At 43.9% G+C, this 22,774-nt stretch overlaps 1 protein-coding gene across 5 annotated transcripts; it reads left to right on the forward strand.

Moving 5' to 3' along the window:
- The first annotated feature begins 1,577 nt into the window (after positions 1 to 1,577).
- CTTN (cortactin) lies at positions 1,578 to 22,160 on the forward strand. 5 transcript variants are annotated; one of them, XM_066551428.1, is made up of 17 exons: positions 1,578 to 1,695; positions 4,425 to 4,508; positions 4,762 to 4,835; positions 6,084 to 6,213; positions 8,763 to 8,873; positions 9,551 to 9,605; positions 10,108 to 10,218; positions 11,042 to 11,152; positions 11,440 to 11,550; positions 12,796 to 12,906; positions 14,551 to 14,606; positions 15,083 to 15,152; positions 15,616 to 15,764; positions 18,703 to 18,792; positions 18,898 to 19,087; positions 19,978 to 20,049; positions 20,343 to 22,160. In XM_066551428.1, exons 2-17 carry the CDS (start codon positions 4,425 to 4,427, stop codon positions 20,477 to 20,479), a joined length of 1,662 nt encoding a protein of 553 aa, XP_066407525.1. In that variant the 5' UTR covers positions 1,578 to 1,695; the 3' UTR covers positions 20,480 to 22,160. The 5 variants fall into 5 exon arrangements, with proteins under 5 accessions (XP_066407525.1, XP_066407526.1, XP_066407527.1 ...); XM_066551429.1 differs by lacking the exon at positions 12,796 to 12,906; XM_066551430.1 differs by lacking the exon at positions 10,108 to 10,218.
- Positions 22,161 to 22,774: the final 614 nt, after the last annotated feature.

Here is a 22,774-nt window from a genome sequence, read left to right on the forward strand (position 1 = left end):
CTGTGTGTGGTGACTTCCTTCTGAGTTACACAGCAGAGTTGTGCTGGAGAGATCCAGAAAAACGTGTCTTGCTCAATTTTAATAACTCCCACACACCCTGCTGAAAGAAAACTGCACATGGAAAAGGCACCTGGGTCTGTTACAGTGAGCTTTAGATAATGCTTGATTAAATACAATGTGTTTTGTAAATTGCCAAATGTCTATAAAGGCTTTGGTTGACAAGAGGGCTGTAAAAATTAAACTATGAGTCCTGTCTGCATGCTTCAGAATTATCTGAGTGAACTTTAAACTTGCAATTTTTGCACATTTAAAAGACAGGGACTCTCAAAACAGATGTTTCAACTCTTGTCTTTTAAACTGCTGTAGCAGTGTCTTGTCTTGTGGACAGTAGTGATTTATCATGCCAAGATTTGGAGAACGGGTAAATTAGTTCCAAGCAGAATTTATTTTTAGAGCTTGGTAGGCTAAAGATTGAGAGGGAGGGGCAACAAAATTAGTTTTCAGGTAAATAAAAACTGACATATGTTTGGGGGTGGTACTTTTAAAAGAAACTAGCGTCACTTTGCCTTTAAAAGGAAAGTTTTTCACTTTCCACTGTTAGGGTTGTAGCTTTGGTGCACAAGTTATTCAACATTTTGTTAATTTCATTGTTTGTTAATAGTAGGGGACTTGGGAGGGAAAGGGCAATTGTAGTTAACTGAGGTGGTAGTACCTCTTGGTTTTACAGGAGATGTTGGAACAGATGGGTGAAAAGTGATATATAAATGTGGTTGGTATTTCTATCTGTACATGGAGGGACAGGTGAAGACTCCAAAAAGACACAGAAGAGACAGAAATAATGCCTAAAGGATTGAGGTTCTCTGCACATGTGCTCTCTAGCAAACAGTGTTTTTAGAATAAATTCAGCCCTTTTCAAATATGCTGTATTCAGTTTTTGGGGTAAATTGCACTGCATGTAATATAGGATAAAGTAACAGACCTATTTATGATGTGAACTGGCTACATTTGGAATTAAGTTGTTCTTGTGTTCACCTTAATTTTTTATCATCTTGCCCTCTATTATAGCTTGAATTTGTGTGTTTATCTGTAGAAACAGCGTTTCTTGAGGTCTTCCTCTCCTTTAGAAGACACGAACAAACCATCACCTCATTCCACAGTGTTTTAAACCCCCGTAGTTTCCATTTTGGCATCCGTTTCATTTGGATCAGATCCCGGCCACGGGGGAACCTTTTGCCCACTGATAAAAAGCGATGAAAACCCCTGGGGACGGAGTAGACGCGACTTCCAAAACATGACGGTGCAAAAGTGAGTGCTAAAAAAACAAAGAAGGATGTTCACAACTGCACCGGCAACTCCCCTGTGGCCATTTTTAAACTACTGATGCTGCATTTTTTGAGAGAAAGGGGGGACGGAGCAGCTCCAGAAATAAGCATTTATTATAGAAATAAGCATTTATGATAGAAATGAGCACTTATGATGGTTGGGGCGGCTCGCAGGCCGCGGGGGAGGCGGCATTCCCGCAGCCGGCCCCTCCCGGCGGGGCGGAGCGGAGCCCGTCCCGCTCCCACCTGGAGCCGGGAAGAGGAAGTGGGAGCTCGGGAGAAGCGGAAATTGCTGCAGCAGCAGCCGCCGCCAGCCCGGGAAGCACCGGCGGAGCGCCAGCGCCGAGGAGGAGGAGGCGGCGGCAGAGGCAGAGTAAGCGCGGCGGGGCCGAAGGGCAGCCGGGCCGGGGGCTGCGGGCACGGCCGGGCAGCGCAAGGCAGAGCCGGGGGGCGTCGCGGCTCCGTGTCCTTTTTTTTTCTTCTTTAAAAAAAATATTTAAACTCCGAAGCTGGGAACTTGAGAAGCGGCGGGGGCTCCCCACAGCGGCGGTGCCGCTCGGGGCAGAGCCTCCGCCCGCAGTGCCGGGCTCAGGCCGTGGGGCCCGGCCGGCCTGGGAGCTGCTCCCGGCTCCCCTCAGCTGCTCCCGGCTCCTCTCGGCACTGCTGCCCGGAGCTCGTCCCTAGGCCCGGGCAGCGGGGAGGTGCCGAGGCTGCCGCTGAAGGTGCTGGGTAGGATGATGTGTGTGCTGATTAGTCATAGCAGCGCCGGGCACCGCATACATCCGAGGCATATATTTAGCTTGGGTTTGTGTTCGAACCGTAGCGTTTGCTCCTTCCTTCAGGAATCATGACCACGTGAGCCAGTGAGTCATGAATAGATCGTGTTTCTCCTCGTTCTGCCCTGGAATCGGTGCTGGAATAGCAGGCGGAAACCGGGCTTATTCCTGCGGACTGGGAGCCCCGGCCGCTGGGGCTGCTCTGCTCCTTGTGGAATTCACAGAGTGCGGGGCTGAGCTGTGGAACATTGGAAAATGTTGGCGTTTGTGGGCATGGTTTGCAGAGAATCGTGGTGGGTGCTGGATTTTGCACGGGGCTGCCTGCGAAATCCTTCTTCCCTGCGCTATTGTTTGTGAGAGCTTGAGGAGGAAGCGGTGAAACCTAAAGTGAAGCTTTTGTTCTTTGAAATGTCCAAGCACAGCTGAATGAACGAAATACATCAATCAAGTGAGCATAAGAAACGAGTACTTGAGGGAAAAAAGTTGTGTTTGGCACAAAGCATATAGAAATTCACCATACACAGCACCCCTGAGTCAGCTCTCATCACTTGAATTCCATTCCTAAACATCTTGCAAAGCATGGTGGAGCAAGTAAGGATGGATACAGAACATCCCCCTTAGGAGAAGTTAGAAAGAACTTGGACCCATGTTGAATTTCATTATTGAGCTGGTTGGGTTCTGCTTTCCAAGGCTTTTGGGTTTTTTTTTTGTGAGAGTTTGGATTTTAGTAGGAAAGAGTAGGACAATCTGACACACTCGTGTGAGAAAAGGCTTTAGACAGAGTATTTAGGAATACATTAAACCACCTGTGTTGGGTTATAAACTCATAGTCTCAGAAGTTTTTTGTATATGAGGTACTATTATAAAGGTTAGTTCCTTAACTGCCAGAGGAACTTGGAGATGGGAGACCTGAAAAAACATGAGGGGAAATATGCTAATAATGTTAATATGTCACCTGCTCTGCTTTTACACCCTCCTTCCTGGCTACTCCAGCATTTGCTACCCTGGTGTTTGACTGTCAGTTTTCCAGCTGTTCTCACTCACATTACCAGTCCTGAAATTTCTGAAATGCTCCATAAAAGTGGCTCATCAGCTCGTTCTCCCAGACTGCAGAACAAGCCTGACAGAATGAGCTGTGGACTTTACCCAGGGATTATTAGTTATGCATTTAAGAGGAAGTGAGTTTTCATCCCACCCACTGAATTATGCTTGTGTGAATTAAATAGCCTATGATAATTACCTTTGTAATCTGTTCTTAATTAGAAGGATAAAGGTAAGTGGACAGAATGCTGGTATGTTAAAAAACTGAACTCTAGTTGAATAGCAAAGAAAAAATAAAATCGTTTCTCTGAAGTGTATTCTGAAAAAGCTGGGAGAACAGGCAGCTTGTAGTTTGATGTTTCAGTTTTGCTTTCTAGAATGTATTTGTTTTGATTTATGTAGAATAAAGGGTGTAAAATCCAGCCACTAGCATCAGGAAGATCAGGAATTCTGCTGACTAGCTGAACTGTTAATTAAAAGCATCCAACTTGATACTCCAAGGGGAATAAAGTTTCCAGAAACTGAGAGGCCCCAAATCATTAACCTCTTCAAAGTACTGGGTGTTGTTTCTAGAAGTCATTGTTTGCTTTTTTTATGAGTCTTGCTTCCTGCAGCCGCCCTCTGTTTCCCCTGAAAGCCAGACAAGGTGCTGGGTTTGTGAGCACCATCTCTCACTGGGGATTACCCGAGGAGCACAGAGCCCCTGTTCTCTGTTGTTGTTGGAGTTGGGTGCAAATTCTTGGAGTTGTTGGGGTTTCTGTCACTGTGCTGGAACTCCCTGCATGGCAGAGGAGGCTGTGCAGGTGTAATGCAGGTGAAGAACAATGTTGTGCTCATCGTTTTTAACGCCTGGGGGAAGAAAAAAATCACCTATTCCTACACCTTAATTGTATGCACAGGATCCAGAATTAGCAGCAGTCTTTGGAAGTGCATGTTGGCTTGGAAACCTGTGTGAGCAGAAGTCTTTGAGTGCAGTGACTGCACAAAAGGCACGCATTAATTTGAGCAAAGAAAGGTGACTTTGTTCCCTTGAAACAGCAATTGCTGCTAATCTTTTTGCAGTGCAAATGGGAGAGTTAAACAGGTTTGTAAGGCAGCTTGAGAAGACAGCCTGAGCTCCAGTAGTCAAACCTGTTTTCACTGCAAGCACAGCTTTTGGTGATGTGGTTAAATAACATACTTTATTGGGAATTTTGGGTTGCATCTCCTCTGTCAGCTCCTGCAGGAATCAAATGAGCTGGCAGGTGAGTGGAGCATGACCCTGCTTCTCCTGCTGGTGTTGCAGATGTGGAAGGCTACTGCAGGCCACACCGTGTCTGTCAGCCAGGATGATGGAGCTGATGACTGGGAGACAGATCCAGACTTTGTGGTATGGCTTTGGGGTTTACTGATCCACCAGGAACTTGTTCTGGGACAGTTCCAGAGGAGCTCTGGGGTGGGGGATGTGTCTTGGCCAAATAAACTGTCAGGAGCGTGTCCCTGGAGTGGAGGGGAAGTGAAACTGCTTTTCCAGCACTTGTGCTCTCAGTGACTGCTGGAAGCTTTTGCTGTGAGCTCTGAAATGTGTGTGACTAGTGATTCCTTTGGGGTTTTAACTCTCTTTTGATGTGTGTCCTTCACAGAACGATGTGAGTGAGAAGGAGCAGCGCTGGGGAGCTAAAACCGTGAATGGGTCCGGCCACCAGGAGCACATCAAGTAAAGCAGCTCTCTTGTGAAATGTATTAATAGGCACAGTCCCTGGCCATCTTCTAATCAACTTGTGATCTCAGTTACTTGTGTCTTCGTAATTAAAGCAAGAGTCCCTGTAGAAGATTGATTATTTGCCAGATGGCTGGTCTTTCAAATCTGTCTATCTTCAGAGCTGAAATTAAGAGGAGAAATAGGGTGCAGGGACCTTTAAATCTTTCTTTGTCACTAGAAATGTGATTTTTCCTGCCTCTGTATCTGAAAAGGGTTTTTTTGTGCTGTTTTGGTGCAAGAGCAAGTAGTGCCAGGGGAGAAGCAGAGGGTTTGATACTTTAAGGAAACGTTCAGTCCCTTAATTCTTACACTGTGTTTAGAAAACTGCTACAACCAAACTCATAAAAACCCTGGCAAAGTAACAAACTGAGCTCTCTGATGGAAAAGCAAGTAAGTGCATTACAGAGGCACTTGTGAAACAGAAATGATGCCTCTCCTGAATCCTGTATTACAGAAAGTGTCTAGGACAGAACTTTAAAGCAATTTTAGGAAATGTGTGATGTTGCAAACAGAGGAGACTGAACTCTGGTTATTTCAGGGATCAGTGTTGATCTGCTCTATTCTGAGGGCAGTGGGAATTCCTGCTGCTGGCTGAATTACACCTGAGGAAGCTTAAAACTCAGGTGGGAAGTGCTTAAAGTACAGACTACACCTTGGGTTACTCTTCTTTTCATAGCCTGCACTGCCCTCAGTTCAATTCTGCAAATTTCAAGGGATCACCTTGGGAAGAGGAGGTGCAAGTTTCCTTACATCTTTATTTTGCAGTACAGTGCTGTCCAGAATGCTGTGTTAGAATTAGCCCTGATACCACATAAGAGATGATCCCTGTTCTGAAAAGTTGCCATCCAGATAGAAAGTGTTGGGAAGAATTTAAATTAGGACATGAGGAAAAAAAATTATGTTTCAGGCACAAATCAATTCTAGGTAAAGGATTGCTAAAATAGCAAAATTCCCTTCCACATTCTTCTTAAAACCAGCAGTTTCTTTTCTCTTTTTAAACAACATTTTGCAGTGGGACAAATCCAATGTCTCAGAATATGAGGAAATGTTTCATACAGTGAAAAAATGGTAAGGGCTTGAAAAATACAAGTGACCCAACTTCTCATTAAGATGACAGTTTTGTCAGCTTTATATTTTGCATCTTTTTGAAGTTGCTTGCTGAAACCTCCTTAGTAAAAGTTGCTGCTTTGTTGTCTTTTAAAGTATTCATCAGCTGAGGGAGAATGTATTCCAAGAGCACCAGAACCTCAAAGAGAGGGAGCTGCAAACAGGACCAAAAGCTTCCCATGGCTACGGGGGGAAGTTTGGCGTGGAGCAGGATCGCATGGATAAAGTAAGTGTGGGTGGGGCTTCCTTGGGATGAAGGGATCAGGGAAAGGAGAAGCCTGGCCAGCACCACTCCCTGTGTGAGCTGAGCTTGTCCCAGCTTTGCTCTGGGGTGTGCAATGGCCTCACGTGGTTTTGATTGATGCCAGGTCTGGAGATGATTGCCCTGGAGTCAGGATTCAAGTTTTTAAATTTATGTTTGTAAATGAACAAAGGGCTTGGTGCATTAATAAATCCAGTATGATCTTTTTATTTGGATGCTGGGCCAGCTCTTGTATGCATATAGATAGAGACTGCCAAAAAAATTAAGAAAGGATGTGCTGCTGCATTAAAATCAGAGTGCAGCTCTTGTGAGCAAACTGTGAACAATGACAAATAATGCAAGTATTTAAAATATTGTTCTTCAATCAGATGGTAGTTTTTTATATAAGGAGTTGATGGCTGCTTATATTACAGTGTTAAATTATAGCTCTTAGTATAGTGATAAATAGGCATATCAACTTCTGGCTGCTTTCTTTCATGAGCTCTGCTAGAATAAGAATCAAAGCATTTCTAAATAAGAACGTTTTCTTACTTTGTTTTCTGTATTCTTGGTAACTTGACAGCCTTAAATTTTTGCTGGATTCTTATATTCCAGAGTTAATTGCTGGCTAGTTCTCAGTGGGCCAACCTTTGAATCTGAGAAAAGGAATTGCTGAGCAGATTCAACCACCAGGCCTGTTCTGCTGCTGCTCTCTAGTGTCAGCAGTTTATCCCTCACCTGTGTCTGTGGGGGAATAAAAAAGGAACAAAAGTCAGCAGTGTTTCCCATAGGCCAGAATTAATCGTGGGGATAAACATGCTGGTCATGCCCATGTGAGTGATGCTGGTGGCAGGAGGTGTTCACAATTTCTGTTTGTAATGAATCTTTCTCCCTTGTAACTGTAGTTCTGAAGCCTTGTGGCTGAGATGTCTCCTTTGCAGGTATCTGTGCAGGTGTGCTGCTCCTAAAGCTTGGCTTTAAAGCTTGGCCATTAAATCAGGGTTGCTGTAGCATTGTCATGCTGCAGGGTTTTGCTGCATTAGGGCAAAACCTTGGTTCTGAGTTAAAATGAACATTTCCATCACTCTGTGTGCCATACCTCCTGAGCTGGTGTAAAATGTACAGAAAAATTATGAGGGTGTTTGATTCTGAAATACAGATTACCAAAAAAAAAAAAAAAATTTTCTAAGGGGGGTTTTGTTGGAATGCTTGGTATTTGGTGAAATGCAGAAAGTCCTGGTACCACCAAGAAAACACCACACTTATACCTCAGTTGGTGTAACAAAAGGGAGATCAGGTAAAAACTAAAATTTTCAGAGCTTCATGTTTTTCATAAATGTAATGGGAAGAAGAAAGGGAGGTGGGAGCCTTTTCTGACACATTCCACAGATACTGTGCCACAGAACACCTGCAAAATGGACAGCAGTGTGGTTGTTTCAGTCAGGAAAAGAAGGAAAATTTTTTAATGGTTTTGGGCTAAAGTATTGTCCTGTTATTGCCATGCTTGTTCTCCTTGGTCTGTTACCTGGCAATGACTTCATCCAGTAATGCTTTGCTTCCCAAACATTCCTGCTGGGAATGTTCCCTCCAGCCCCTGTGTGGAAGAAAAAGAGCAAACACTGTAAAATCCAAGGTGTGCAGACACCTTGTGTCCTCAAATTACTTCACCTTAGTCCAGCTGCCTGGCACAGATTATGCAGTGTTGGGTTACTGGTGAGTTGCAGGTTGCTCTGGCCAGTTCCCAGTGTTGGCACTGGGCAAGGAAAAAACATTTTTACTCGAGGTGTGAGGCTCCAGCATCAATTCCAGGAGCTGGAAGGGCTCCCTAGCACTAGGTCAGTGTAACACTAGCAAGGGCTGTGTGGAGGCGCTTCCAGGTGTGAAATTACATATCCCTGTGTCCTGCCAGTGGGGTGGATGGAGCTCAGCCTCTGTTCAGCTCAACTTCCAGGGTCAGGATGCAGGGCTGGATGCCTTTGGCACAGGTGTGGATGCATCTCCTCATGTTCAACACCATTTTGCATGTGAGGAAGATGCCTAATTATGATTTATGCAGGAAACTTGGGTGCCTCCCTAAACCAATGGCAGCTGGCTTTGGTTGTATCTGTATCATTGTACAAAAATATTGTTGTATTTGTTGCAGTCCCCTGTCAGCTAAAACAGATCCCTAAATAAACACAAGGCTGTGTGTTTCACCTGAAACTCACTTCAAATTCTGCATGAACACCATCAAGGCTCCCTCTGTACCTGTCTTGTTTTCATTCCTGTGCTTTTGAAGTGCAAATGCAGGGCATAAAATAGTTCCCATAAAATGCAGTCACTTCCCTTGCCTAGCTGGATTGGTAGCATGGCAGCATCCTTGTGGAGACTTCCCAAGTGAGTAGGAATTTCCAGGGAAGTTGGTTTCAGCAGGAGGAGTGGCAGTGATGCATGTTGGTAACAAAACTCACCCTCCAGATGCTTGGTGCAGTGTTTTGTCTGACACACAGGACTGTGTAGAACTGCTCTCTCTGAACTTCACCAATTTCTTCCAGTCAGCTGTTGGACATGAATACCAATCCAAACTCTCTAAGCATTGCTCCCAAGTGGATTCAGTGAAAGGGTTTGGTGGCAAGTTTGGAGTACAAACCGACAGAGTTGACCAGGTGAGTGATTTCATCTCCTCCTGCAGCCACCCACAGTGGTTGATTTTTTTCCTTTCGTACATAAAACTGCAGAATTCCAGTGCCTTAGGATGCTGGTGTGGGCTGCTCTTCCTGCTCTTTTTGAAGTTTAGCAGAAGCTAACACTGACTGTTAGGGAGAGAAATTACTGTTTAAAGCAGAGTAGAAAAAAGCTCTCATGGGAAGTTGAGATGCATTGAAAAGAAAGCTGAAAAGAGATGTTAAAATATACTTTTTTGTGTTCTTTGACAAGGTCAGTGTGAACACTGTAGAATGTTTGGGGATGGTTTGTCCTGTATCACAGCATGAGCTACTGGCCAGGATATCTTGTTCCAAGACTGTGTAACAATCCCTGCATGGAAATGCTGGATTTCTGTCAAACTGAATTGCTGGACCTGGCAAGGCCAGGCTGGAGTGTGCTGCTGGTACAATTTGCCTTGGCAAGGGAGAGCAAAACCCTGGCCATGAACACATGCACTAAATTGCCAGGGAAATGAATATGGCCCATAAGTTAAAGAGGTATTTATGCTCCCAATCCAGAAGGTCAGAGCAGTATGGAGAGACACAGGAACTTGCCCTGCTCTGTGTCCACTGGAGTGGGTGCAGTTTTTCTCCTAATGCCTAACGCTGTCACAGTTGTCATTTTGTTTCTCTTCCAGTCAGCTGTTGGGTTTGAATATCAGGGCAAAACTGAGAAGCATCCCTCCCAAAAAGGTAAAGTGGGGAGGTGGTCACCTCGGTGGGCACAGCTTCTATAAAAAATAGAGTAGGTTCTTTCACTGTGGGGGAAGTACCTCCTTTAGTGAGACCTCTGCATGACTTTCCCAATGAATCAAATGGTGGGTTTGGTGGAACAGAGGAGGAAAAAATGAATTTCCAGCAGTTTCATGAGTTGATGAGGTTTTAAGACAAGGAAATAGTGGGTCGTCAGGAGTCTAATTTTTCTTTCTGAAGTGAGGTTCAGGGATATGTCAGGGAGTTGCTCTGTGCTGTATTGCACCCTGTTGGAAATAGGGGAAAATTTTAAAGGGAACTGTCATAAGCTGTAGGACTGTTGCTTATCTTGTGTTTAAAATTAAACTGAATTTTATGTGCTAAAGTCCTCATAATACTTGAGTTCTGAAATAACTTGTTTTTCCCCTCAATTGCTAGGCTATGCTGTATCCATGACAAGTTGCTTTCATGCTGTTTTTATTGTGCTTTACTCTCAATGCAGACTACTCAAGTGGTTTTGGTGGAAAATACGGAGTACAGGCTGACAGAGTGGACAAGAGTGCAGTGGGGTTTGATTACCAGGGGAAAACTGAGAAACACGACTCCCAGAAGGGTGAATAGTGAATAATAACATGTGTTAGCAGGCTCCTTCCCTAGTGCTCTAGGCACTGCCCATAGCCCATGTTGTAAAATACTCATGTTTTACACCTCTTGCACTCCTAACCTGCTGAAAGGTAATGCTGGGTAAAATTTATGTTGCTGAAAACCTCAACTTCTGGGGAAAAAATAGGACAAAAAATTCTGCCTGGTTTTAAGGGATGGTCCAGGGCACACAGGTTTGTGTGGAGGTTTTTTACAGCTCCTTTTGAAAAGCTGTAAGTCAAAGTAGTCAGACTGTGAGCAGCTTAACCACAGAGAGAAGTGCTTCTAAAAGAATCAGCTGTTTGTGGATTAAAACACTCAACAGTGTTTAGAGTTAATATTATGTTGCTGCTCAAGTTTCCAGGCATATCTAATCAAAAATCGACCATTTTATTGAAAAATGGTGACATTTTTGCCATCTGTTTTGTGTTTGTCCCAAAGAAATGTTTGAACTCTAGAAATGCTGGCAAAGAGCAGAGGGTGTTTAAAAGCATCCAGGCTGTTGCTGACATGGGTTTTGAAGTTCACTTGGCCATAAGTGTCTTCAGAATTTTACCAAGGAGTCAGGCAGCTGAACTGCTGGCATTGCCCAGCAAAATGCTGTTTTATTTTCCATCCTGGAGAATGTGTTCTGACGGATTTCTGACTTCAGTGTCTGAAATCAAGTTTAGCTGTGGATGTCAGTGCTTCTTTTAGAACACAGTGCAATGCTAGCAGCCCTGATTATCAGTTTCTCAAGGTGATGATGTTGTTGCTGAACACTTACAAACAAAACTCTTCCCTCTTATCTCTAGATTATTCCAAGGGCTTTGGAGGTAAATACGGTGTTGACAAGGACAAAGTGGATAAAAGTGCTGTTGGCTTTGAATATCAAGGCAAAACGGAAAAACATGAATCACAGAAAGGTTTTTATCATCTTCTTTAAAAATAGTAGCTCAGATCCTTTTAAACCTGGGAAAAATACTTTGGGGTTTTTTTTGGGTGGGAGTTTTTAGTTTGTTTGGGGATTTTTTTTGTGGTAAATGTGTGTTTACCCCATACGTGTGCAGATTTTGGATCCCCTTTAAAAAGTGACTGTATTATTAACAGAGCAGCTTATCCCCTAACATATTCCTGTTTTTTTTTTTTTTTTTTTTTATTAAATGTGGTTTGCAGCTAAGAATTGCAATAATGTTTTCTGAAAACTTCACAGATTATGTAAAGGGCTTCGGAGGCAAGTTTGGCGTGCAGACAGACAGACAAGACAAGTGTGCCCTTGGCTGGGACCACCAGGAGAAGGTGCAGCTGCACGAGTCCCAGAAAGGTACCTCAGCTCTCAGCCCCTTGCTGCTCTTTCTGCCTGCCCTCATTCTGACCTCCTGTTGTTGCCTGTGTGAGCCCTGCCCTGGTGTCTTTGGGCACAGCCTCACAGGAGCTGACATGGGGCTCCTTTCCTGTGTCAGGGTTTGCTGTTGTTGGGTGGCTGCAGAGCAGCCTTGGCACAGCTGACACCCCCAGCCCCTCAAAGTCCAGGCTCAGGACTAAATTTTCCCTTTATGGGCCTGCAAGTATGCTGGATTATTTTTCTCTTTCAGTTGAGCTGTGCAAACCACGGGTTAGGAATTCCTTTGTACTTTTCCACAAATAAATTTTCCCTTCTGAATTCCGTTGTGTATATTCCTGTTTCCATGCAGGAAGAGTCTAAAATTTAATGCTGATCTTTTTTGTGGCCTGTGGGATATCTATTCCTGTGAAATACTTGATTCCCAATAAAAATACAACTTCCTGTAAAATGCAGCTATTGCTCCTCAGGCCTCTGCCTGTCACTGCTCTTGATTTAAGAAATTAATATTTTTTAAGTAATGAAATTAATATTGTTCTGTTGGGTGCTCCAGCAGACTTGTTGTGAGAGGATTACCTGAATAACTTTTTTTCTGTGCCATCCCTCATTTTATAGTACACATATATATTTATATAAATGAATATATGTAGATGTAAATGGCTGCTCCCTAGGCAGCAGTAGGGAGTGATCAGCTCTTAGCTGAAACCTTTTCTCCCTCAAGCTGTGTGGCAGCAGGAACATTCCTCTTTCCTTTAAAGAGTATCTGGAGGGTGGTCTCTGTGGGGCCCATCTTCACACCTCTCTAAAAGTCAGCTCTCTGTACAAATGTTAACCATGCTGATGAAGGAAGCTCATTTGATTCTCTTGTACTGTTTTGGTGTTTATTTTGTTTATTCTCTTGTATCTTTTGTTGTTTTGTTTGGATGAACAAATTACCTGTGTACCTGTGTTCATACCTTTGATCAAATGCAAGTGCATTATGCAGTATGGATGGAAAATGTTGAGAAATGCTTTTTTTCTGTGACTTCAGAATGGTGTTCTTATATCTGATAAATCATCTCAAGTTGAGATTTTTTTCAATTCACTTTTGCAGAAGTGTCTTGACGTATTTCTTTGCACCATCCAAAACTGCTGATAATTGAAAATATTGCAAAAATATTTTGAGTGTCTCTGACTGAACTTTGTTTCCCTGCCTTGGTTTTAATGTATCCCATGTGGCTTTTTCAGACTATAAGAGTGGTTTCGGAGGGAAATTTGGTGTACAGACAGAAAGGCAGGACCCATCTGCTGTGGGGTTTGATTACAAGGAGAAACTAGCCAAGCATGAATCTCAACAAGGCACCGTTTTCACTTGTTACTTTCTTACCAGTGCAGCCACTTCTCACACAGTCTGAAATAGTTCTCTGAGTAGATCAATGCCAGGAATGTGCAGACACTTTATTGCGCTTCTATTCTTCCATGATCCAGCTGTTTTCTTTATTCTACCCTTAAAATCTTACCTCAAGCAAGCCTGTGTTCAGGAAACACCCAGTGTTTAGTCAGCAGCTCTGCAAAGTCCTGAATTAGTTATAGCTGTACATGCAGGAGAATAATGACATTGTTGTTAGTATGATGTTAATGAAATCAGATTTATAGACTGAATATAAAGTTTTGCCTGGGTAAATTCGTGGGAAAAATACTCAGATAACAACCATGCACGTAACCATTAATAAGAAATGGGCTGTAGCAAGACCATTTAAAAATGATTGTAGTCTTTGAAAGAAATAGGGAATATTTGTGGTTCTTGGGTGAGCAAATGCTGTTATAATGCTCTGTTTGTTCATTGTGAAATAGTTGGGGTACAACCCACGAATTCCTGGTTTTCCATTATCTTAAAGTGAGGAGTCTGGAGCAGGAAAATGTAAGTGTAGTATATTTATTCTGGCTGAAAATACCTACAAAGCTGAAGAAAATGAGGTTGTTCATTGACAGCTGGCATTTTCCTGTGCTATAGTGACACATATTCAGACTTTCAGAGCCCAAGTGCAAGCACTGCAATGGCTGGCAGGGAGAGCCAATGGTTTGGGGCTGAGAGGAGAAGGGATGGATTCCAGGGGTGGATAGGAAACATGGGCAGTGTAAGGGCACATTCCTACAGCTCACACACCACAAAGAGGTCTTTTTCCAGTTGCACACTCTTGCTGCTGCTGTTGTGCTGCTCTGGTGCTCCTCAGATGTTCCCATGAGAGCAGAAACCCCCTCCTGTCTGGGTTTGTTTTTTTTTTTTATTTTTTATCAATGTCACTGGGAGTGACTTTGGGAGTGTGACAAGTGCTGAGGGCAGCAGCAGCTGGGAGGAAGAGTGTGCAGCTCAGGGCTGGTGTGGGATAGCACAGCCACCCCGTTTCTCTGCTGGTGAGTTGCTTAGGCAGCTAAAGCTGGCCTATGGAATTTGCCCTTTCCATGTGTAGAGCAGGAGTTACCACCAATGGCTTTAATGTTCACCAGCTGAGTATCTCAACCAAAACTACTGAAATGAGAAAATTTTTACGTTTTCCTGCCATTTACAAAGAGGGAAAAAAAGCCAAAACCAAAACACCTCTGTGGTCACTGAAGACTCTTTTGAGCAGAGCAAAATGGCTCAGGCTCCCTGATTCCTGCAGAGGGCTCAGAATTGGTGCTGTCAAAGGCTGTGTTACAGAAGTGATGCATCAGGAGGGCTCCTCCCTTACTCCTTGCTTGATACCTGTCCAATCCTCAGCTCTGTGTTCACTCAGGGAATGCATGTGGCCCACAGTCTGTCTTTTGCTGCTGTTCCTCAGGGTCCTGGGCTTCTGTGTCCTCTCTGCATCATGGCCAAGTTGCATTTTCTCTGGTGGCTGTCACTGTGGCTCTGCATGAGGCTGAGATGGCTCTTTGCACCTGAGGTGGCTGTTTGCATTTGGCAGCAAGGGGGGAGGGACACCCAACTCCCTGCTCTGACCTTTTTTCTCCTGCTTTTAGATTATTCCAAAGGATTTGGAGGCAAGTATGGTGTCCAGAAAGATCGGATGGACAAGGTAAGTTGCTTCAAAGAGCCGTGACTTCTGACCAGGCAGAGCAGCCTGGTTAGATCTGCATTGCTCAGCTCTCTATTTCTGGACACTTCTCCAGTCTAAGGGCAGAGTTTTGTGCTTTTCTAAGCCTTTAAAAAGTAAATTTATACACACAGAGCTGATGTCAGCTTATGTGGATTAGAACAGCAACAGCTACACAATGTATTTTTATTGCCTTGTTTTTAGTTCTGATGAGTCACTCATAAACTTCTTTATTTTTAATTAATAGGATTTTGATGTGTTCAGAACTGCCCCTTAAGATTAATTCTTTCTAGCTTGACTTGCAGAAAGGATTATTCTGTTTGTAAAGTTTTGATGTTCTGCTAAAAGCCTTAGGTTAGGGACAGTATCACAGTAAAATATCTCAGGTTGAGGCTGTGTGAATGTCTTCATGAATTTGTGGGGGTTTTTACATGTATCCTTTTTGTCTTCACTGATAGAATGCAGCAACTTTTGAAGATATTGAGAAACCATCATCAACTTATCAGAAGACCAAGCCAGTAGAAGCTGGTAAGGCATTGGCCCCAAATCCTTTCTTTGGAGGTGATTATGTCCAAAATCCTGGATTATTGATGTAGTAGTGCTGAGTAAGGGTCATCTAGAGAGAACTTGCTGTATTAGCACCTCAGATATTCTCCCTCCTTCCTTTAGAAGGAAGAGCCTTCTCTTGAGGCTCATCATAGTTAAGGGAGAGTAAAATGTATGAGAATAAGGAAGAATAAATTGTGTAGGATAGTGGTGGGACCTGTACCATGAAGGAGAGGAGGGAGAAGCATTACAGAGGATTTTTGGAAGAGAAATAAGATGTGCAAGAGGTTGGAGCTGGGAAGGGAGAGGAAGAAAGAGAGATAGGAGGACTTTCCTGACTGAACTATAAACTCAGAGGGCAGAAAAGCAGAAATTTGTAGCAAAAACTCATTCCAGGCTACTTTTTATAGAACCACGATTTGACTTGTTCTTTTCCATGTTACAGTTGCCAATAAAACAAGCAGCATCCGAGCTAACTTTGAGAACCTGGCCAAGGAGAAGGAGCAGGAAGACCGAAGGAAGGCAGAGGCTGAGAGAGCCCAAAGAATGGCCAGGGAGAAGCAGGAGCAGGAGGAGGCTCGGAGGAAACTGGAGGTCAGTAAGATTCAAATCCCACTGGAGCAGCCTGCTTTCAGTGCAGTGCTGGGAGAAAAGGGAATCTTTGAGAAAAGGCTCCTTCTTTCCAGCTGGCCTTTAAAGCTCAACGTGTGTGTTTGTGCCTGTGCTTCAGCTGTGTTTGGCTCCAGCCTGGCCTTTTCCTCCTGTCCTTCTGCCCTCTGGCAGTCCCACATTTCCTTTGGGCACGGAGGAGCTCATGGGGGGAGAGCTCTGTGGTCCCCAAAATGCCCTGCATGTTCAAGAAGTTTCACCCCATGGTGAGAGCGGGTGATGCTGTTCCTTTGGGAGATGGAGGTGGTATAACACACAGCCAGGAGATCAGGAGAAGATAATCTTCCAAATGTCAATTGAATCTTAGTTAGGGAATTAAAAAAATAGACTTTGCATTAGTATGGGTAAAAGCTTCATGATTTTTGTATTATTCATAAGCAGATAATTCCAAGATGTTTAGTCAGAAACAGTATCTTATCTGCTTTATGGAATTTGCTTATCTGTATTAGTTTGTGTTACAGGAGACTAAGGCTTGATGTAACTAATTTGTTTTAAGAGTACGAAAGACTGCCTGGTAGGCTCTCTTCCTCTAAAGAGATTGCTTTATTTTTTATTTTTTATTTTTCCTTGTTTCCCCTTTTTCTCTCAGCTTATCACCTATTTTGCCTTATGGCACCACGATGTGCAGTGTGAGCATATGTTCACTGCAGAAATGTGTCACAAGCTGAATGGAAGCTCATCCTCTGTGCATCATTCTAATGCTGCCTTTCCTCCACGTGGACTTTTAGTACCTTCCCCAAACACTCCTGGGGTTTCTTTACCATGCTGGAGAAAAGCTGGGAGAGGAAGAGGTCATGGAATGGTTTGGATCGGAAGGGACCGTAATTGCTTTGTCTTTTTTTTTGTTTAATTACTTTGTTATCTCAGTAATTATGTTATTTCTCTGCTGGTATTTTTGCTGTGAGTGTGGGTTAAATCCAAACCATTTTGCTGGATTTTTCTTGTACTTCATCAAAGATTCTGTTGCCTGGACACATTTGAAGTTTTCTTTCCCCCAAAGCTGGTATTTAGATTTCCCCGTAACCAGATGATTAATGTTCTTACAGCCTGAACATCTCCATGGTTAATTGTGAGATGCTGCAGACACAGAGAGAGGGGGATGAGGTTGAGGGGAACTGAAATGGCTCTGCTGGCACTGCCCCTTGCTCCCAAGCTGAGCAGGAGGAGAAGGGCAGAGATTGATCCACACCATCCACCGAGAGTGCCAAGGGCAGGGATGGACTCTGACTGGTGTGGACTTTATTTCTGTCAGTGAACTTCTTCACTTCCAGAGGATATGTGGGCATACAGCCTCCCACAATGGCAATGTACATATGGACTGCATTCCTTCCAGAGCCCTGGTTACTGGTAATCCTTGTTCTGGTTTGCTTTTCACAAATGTCACACAGGCAAAGAGTGCTCAGGGAGCTCTTCTTTGATGCCTGGGTTGAGTCAGTGCTGCCTCATGATTTCACTGTGCTCTGCTGCCTTGCAAAAAAAAGGCAGGATGCTCTTTCACATGGAGCATTTTACTGTGGAACAAAACCCAGCCTGAGGGGAACCATGCAATTTAAATGTTTTAAGGCAATTACTTTGTGTCTATCCTAAACTATAATCTGGATTGCAGACCCATTTCCTAGGACAAATTAGTCAAACTGTTGCCACATTTGCCATCAATAATGGATTGATGCTGCTTAATTTGTCCCCAGACTTAGGTTTGACTTCTAATACTCACTTTGCTGGTGCCTTTTTTATCTTTTCATCTCTAGGATTTAAAAGTGAGGGAGGGTTTGCATCAGGAGAGACTTTTCCCAGAAAGCACAGCACTGAGCTTTGAATTGTCTTCAAAGCTGGCTCTGCTCTCAAGACACACTTTGCTTTCCTTGTTGGATGTGTTTGTTTCTGAGCTGTGACAAGCAAAGGAAAGGAAGAATTTTTTGCAGCAGAGTCCTACCACTACATCTCTGTACTACCATCTCCTGAGAATCCCCTGGGGTGTTACAGCTTGATGGGCCTAAACTACTGGAGTGCACAGATTCCCATTGCACTCATCCTCTCTCCTTTTTTTCAGTGAGGAGGACAGTTTGGCCCTGGATTCATGGTTTACTTTTCACCTCTGGTAAAGAGAGGCAAAATGAAAGTTACCTGTTGAAATAGTAACCTTGTTTTTGGGTCATGTTAGCAACACAGGATTTCTTTCACTTCCATGTCCTGCCTCCCTAATGAGTGGCTTTCCAATAATTGTGGAATTGCCGTGTGATTCACTGGTGGGATGGCAATTGAGAGAAGCATGAAGCACTTGAGTGCCAGAACAGATGTGGTTCTGTTCTTTGTGTCTCAGAACACAAAAGCAGTACTGCTTTTATTTCTACCATATCTCTTAATTCCTCTGAACATTGGAATCCTGACTGTCATTGTATAGGGGACACTTTTGTCTGAGCTGTTCAGTCCTTTGCCTTGACAGGATGTTTTGCAGACCTGCCAGAGCTTCACAACCATTTCTCACCAAAGGCAGTTCATCAGTTGTGCCCCCAGAGCATGTGTGGCCTTCAGGTTCTTTAAACTCAGCCTGAAATGGGACATGAGGCCCAGCCAACTGATGAGCAGAATGAATACACTGAGCACCTGCAGTTCCTCTGGAGATGGGCCAGACAGCTCTGGGGCTGTTTTTGAACAGAGGCATGCATATGTGCCATGGAGGTTTTGTTTTTTCCCTTCTTTTCCTTCTGCTGTGCTGCATTTCTGGTGCTCTGCTCAGCCCAGTCCTGTGACCACAGCAGTTCATTGCAGGATATATTGCCTGTCCTTTGTTCTGGAGGGTAATTTCTTGGTCCCCTCATCAGTGACTGAGCTGCACTGAAGTTTTCCTTTCTCCTGGATTTAGGAGCAAGCTAAAGCCAAGAAGCAGACCCCACCACCCTCTCCTGTCGTGCCGGTGGCGGAGCAGAAGGCGCCCTCCAGCCCGGTCTACGAGGTTTGCTGGGATTCCTTTGGGCCTGGGCTTTGATCCTGATCAAAAGGATCCTGATCCTGTGATCTCCTCACAAAGCCCTGACAGAGCTCCCCTGTCTCCCTGCAGGATGCAGTTTCCTACGAGGCAGGGTCAGCCTACAAGAGCTCCAGCCCCTCCTACCCTGCTGCCCAGGAGCCAGAGGCTGGCTACAAAGCGGCACAGCCGGAATACCAGGAGGCAGTGAGCCAGAGGGAGGCAGAGTATGAGCCAGAGACTGTCTATGAGGTGGCAGGAGCAGCAGACCACTACCAAGCAGGTTTGTCTCTCACAGCAAACCCTTTGGATAGGGATTATTTCCTTGTGCAAGAGCTTAATGAGCAGCTGTGCTGATATCACGCTGTCCTGCTTTGCTGAACTCTCAGTCCACTGAGACTTTCCACATTCCCCACCAGCAAACTTTAATTAGGAAATTAATAAATGGCTGCAGCAAGGTGTTGAAGTTAGTTAACTTCTGTGAGATGATGTTGGAGTAATTACAGTGCTCTCCAGGGTCTCAGTTCAAAACGAAATTCAGGGATAACCATTCCCACCCTGTGAAATGTAGCTCAACATGAGAAGAAAGCACTGAGCTGGAGATTAAACATGTGCTGCACCAGGAAAAAAATCCAATCAACAATTCTTGGAGTTTGATATTGAAGTGTTGAGTTCTGTTCCTGTGAGGGAGTGAAGTAGGGATCTATGAAACTGCAAGAGTAAGATTCTTTTGAATTCCTGTGTTTTTCTCACCTCTTCTGGTTACTAAATGAGCTGTGAAGGATGAAACTGCTCTGGTACAAAAACCTGGGAATTTTAAGCAGGCCCCTTTCTGCCCCCCCAGCATGCCACCACTTGTATTAATTATTGTCTTACACAGTGATCTTGAGCTCAGCTGTCCTGTCACATCTTGCAGAAGCAGTACAGGACTGATTGGTTTTATGTAGTCCCCTACTCAGTGTCTCTTGTAAATGCTTCTTTTCATGCTTCAGTTGTGTGTGATTGAGGGAATAAGTCCATGCAGAAGGAATGTCAGCACTGCTGAAACCTAGCATGGGTTATTGCTTGCTTCCTGTGTGGGGTAGCAGTGCAACTGAAGGAGAAGCACCACAGAAAAGAACTGAGAGTGACAATGTACTTCATGTTTTAATTGTTCTCCCCTCCTCTCCTCAGAAGAAAACACCTATGATGAGTATGAAAATGAACTCGGGATCACAGCCATAGCCCTTTACGATTACCAAGCTGGTGAGCAAAGCTCTTGTTTTCACCCTTTGGCTTTGAAAACTCTGTTCTGCATGAGATAAACGTGGATTTTTCTTTTGCCTTTCTGTGTCTCTTATGGTGGCAAATGAAAAGTCAGGGATTTGGGAGGTGTTTAACAAGAGCGCAGGCTGAAAATTTCTGGGTGCAGATTGCAGATTCCCGGGCGCTGTTTGTGGGACTGGTGGCAATTTCCAAAGAGCTCTTCCACCCCAGTGCTGGGGCTGCTGTGAGCCCTTGGCAGGGTGGGTGCTGACCCTGTTGGGCTCTCCCTGCAGCGGGCGACGACGAGATCTCCTTCGACCCCGACGACATCATCACCAACATCGAGATGATCGACGACGGCTGGTGGAGAGGGGTCTGCAAGGGCCGCTACGGCCTCTTCCCCGCCAACTACGTGGAGCTCAGGCAGTAGGCACTCCTGCTGCTGCTCATGCCTTAATTCCCCACCCACACACCACTTCACACACTACAGACAGACCACGAGGCTTTCCCGAGGATGGAGGGGGTATATGCATATGGCTTTTATATTTAATACTTTGCTGATGCTTTTTAAAAACACTTAGGCCACAGAAATCGCTAATATATTGTAACTGCTCTGTCTTTCACCGAGGCTCTTGGGATTTATTTTCATCTGGAAGTGTTTCTTCTCTGCCAAATTAGCCAAGCCTTTTGGAGGACAGGTAGCTGTCTGCTGTAATATTGCATGTTTTACTCCTAAGTGAGCAGATTTAGTCAAGTGCTCAAGTCTAGTTAGTCTTCCACGAAGTGTTTGCAGCTGAGAAAGTCATGGCTATGCAGGCTGTTTGCATTTCCACCAAGTGGAGAGGACTGGGGAGGTGCAGAGTTGGTGTTTTTCTTATTTTCATTTTTTTCCTTTTCTTTTTTCTTTCCTTTTTTCTTTTCTTTTCCAGATAGTGCTTGAAAAAAATGAAGAAAGTGTTTTACAGTTGCAGTTAATCAAATACTGCCCAATATTTATGGAATATTAATGTTATGAAGGAAACAGTCTGGTACTTTTTCCTTCTCCTTTAAAGTGGAGATTCTTTGGCTCTTAAATTAAATTTTTTTTCTTCTTTTTTAATTATTTTTTCTTGGTCCTGCTCCTCCTGCTCATATTATCCCAGAGGAGGGCTGCAAACTCTTTAGCACTGATTGTCCCAAATTCCTTCACCCTTTTGTTTTTGCTTCACCCTCCTCTTTTCCCAGGAAAACTTGGAAAAGTTACTGTGCAAGTGTTAAGTCACCCAAGGAGATTCCTGCTTGTTCAGAAGGAAACTGGCATCCAGATCTGCAGGAATATTCCCATTGCTTTAAATGGGAGGAAGAGGCAGGAGGGGTGGGATTGCAGTTGTGTTCTGTGTGCAGTGCATCCCTGCTCACACAAGGAAGGAAGGAAGGAAGGGATTGTTGTGTGCAGTAGTGACATTTTGTGGAACCATTTTCAAGTCAAGGAATGTTAATGATTGGATTTGAAACCCATGTAAATGATCTCCATTTTTAAACCAGATAAGAGACTTTTTTTTTTGGTATGTTGAAGAGAAACTGCCAGTACTGTTCTACTAAACAACACAATTAAACCTTGGTTTGGTTTTTGGGGTTTTTTTTGCCAAAACTGAAATTCCTGTTGCTGTAGAAAGCTGACCACTGCAGATTTAGGGTCCCTACCAAAGATAGCAAGTTGCATCCAGTAGTGCACATGTTCAGTGTCTGTACTGTCTGTTTCCACCTTCTGATCAAAAGGAAAATGTCAAATCTGGTGTAGCAGCCAAGAGAGAAGGCAAAGACTTCTTATCAGATCTAAATTTGGACCAATGGAATATAGAAGGCCTGTACAAAATGGTGAATTGTACAGAGTGTCAAGGGAGAAGGCATCGTGTTGAACCAGTCTTGGATGGTTGGGACAATCCTTCATGAATGTCACATGTATGTCATGATTATTACTATTTTTTTCTCCTTTCCATGGTCTCATATCTGTGTTGTATTTGCATTACTAGGGTTGGGTTTTATATGCAGTTTATTTTATCCAATTTTAGAACACCTCATAGGGATATGATTTTTGTAAATTAAATATTCAATAAACTTTTTGAACCATTTGCATGGAATTTTTTTTTTCAATTTTCTTTTGAAAAATCTCAGCATCAGGCTCAGCTTTCTTTTGCTTTATGTGCTTGTTACTTCTGCTAAAAACACCAGAGGGCTGCAGGGTTTGTGGCTGCTCCTGGATTTTGGGAATGCTGGTGTCATCAGGGCACTGGCTGCTCATGCAAACACAGATGTGGGGTTACATCAAATAAACTTTTCCATCCCTTTAAAGCTGTTCTGCTCTTGTTCCTGGCAGGGTGGGTTGTTCCCAAGGCTTTGCTCCTCAGTCCTGCCAGCAGGAAGGTCCTCATTGTACAGTTCCAACCCTGAACTTCTCTGGGAATCTGGTGCTTGATGCACCACTGGAAATGTCGAGGAATAAAATCCCAGCAGCCTTTTTTTGATTCTTTAATGGTGCTGATGATTAATGCTAGGTGTTATTCATGGATTACCTCACCTCCTGGAGAAGGCTGCATGGAGTGGAGAAATTCTGTCATGAGACACCTGTGGCTGTCCAATCTGCTGCTGGCTGTTGATGTTTAATTTAAATAGATTTTCAATAGCAAGAATCAACCAAACTGGGTTTCTTTTTTTTTTACTTTTACCCAAGGAAGGAGGAGCAGGA

This window comes from Molothrus aeneus, chromosome 6, assembly GCF_037042795.1.
Source record: "Molothrus aeneus isolate 106 chromosome 6, BPBGC_Maene_1.0, whole genome shotgun sequence".
Classification (NCBI taxonomy): Eukaryota; Metazoa; Chordata; class Aves; order Passeriformes; family Icteridae; genus Molothrus; species Molothrus aeneus.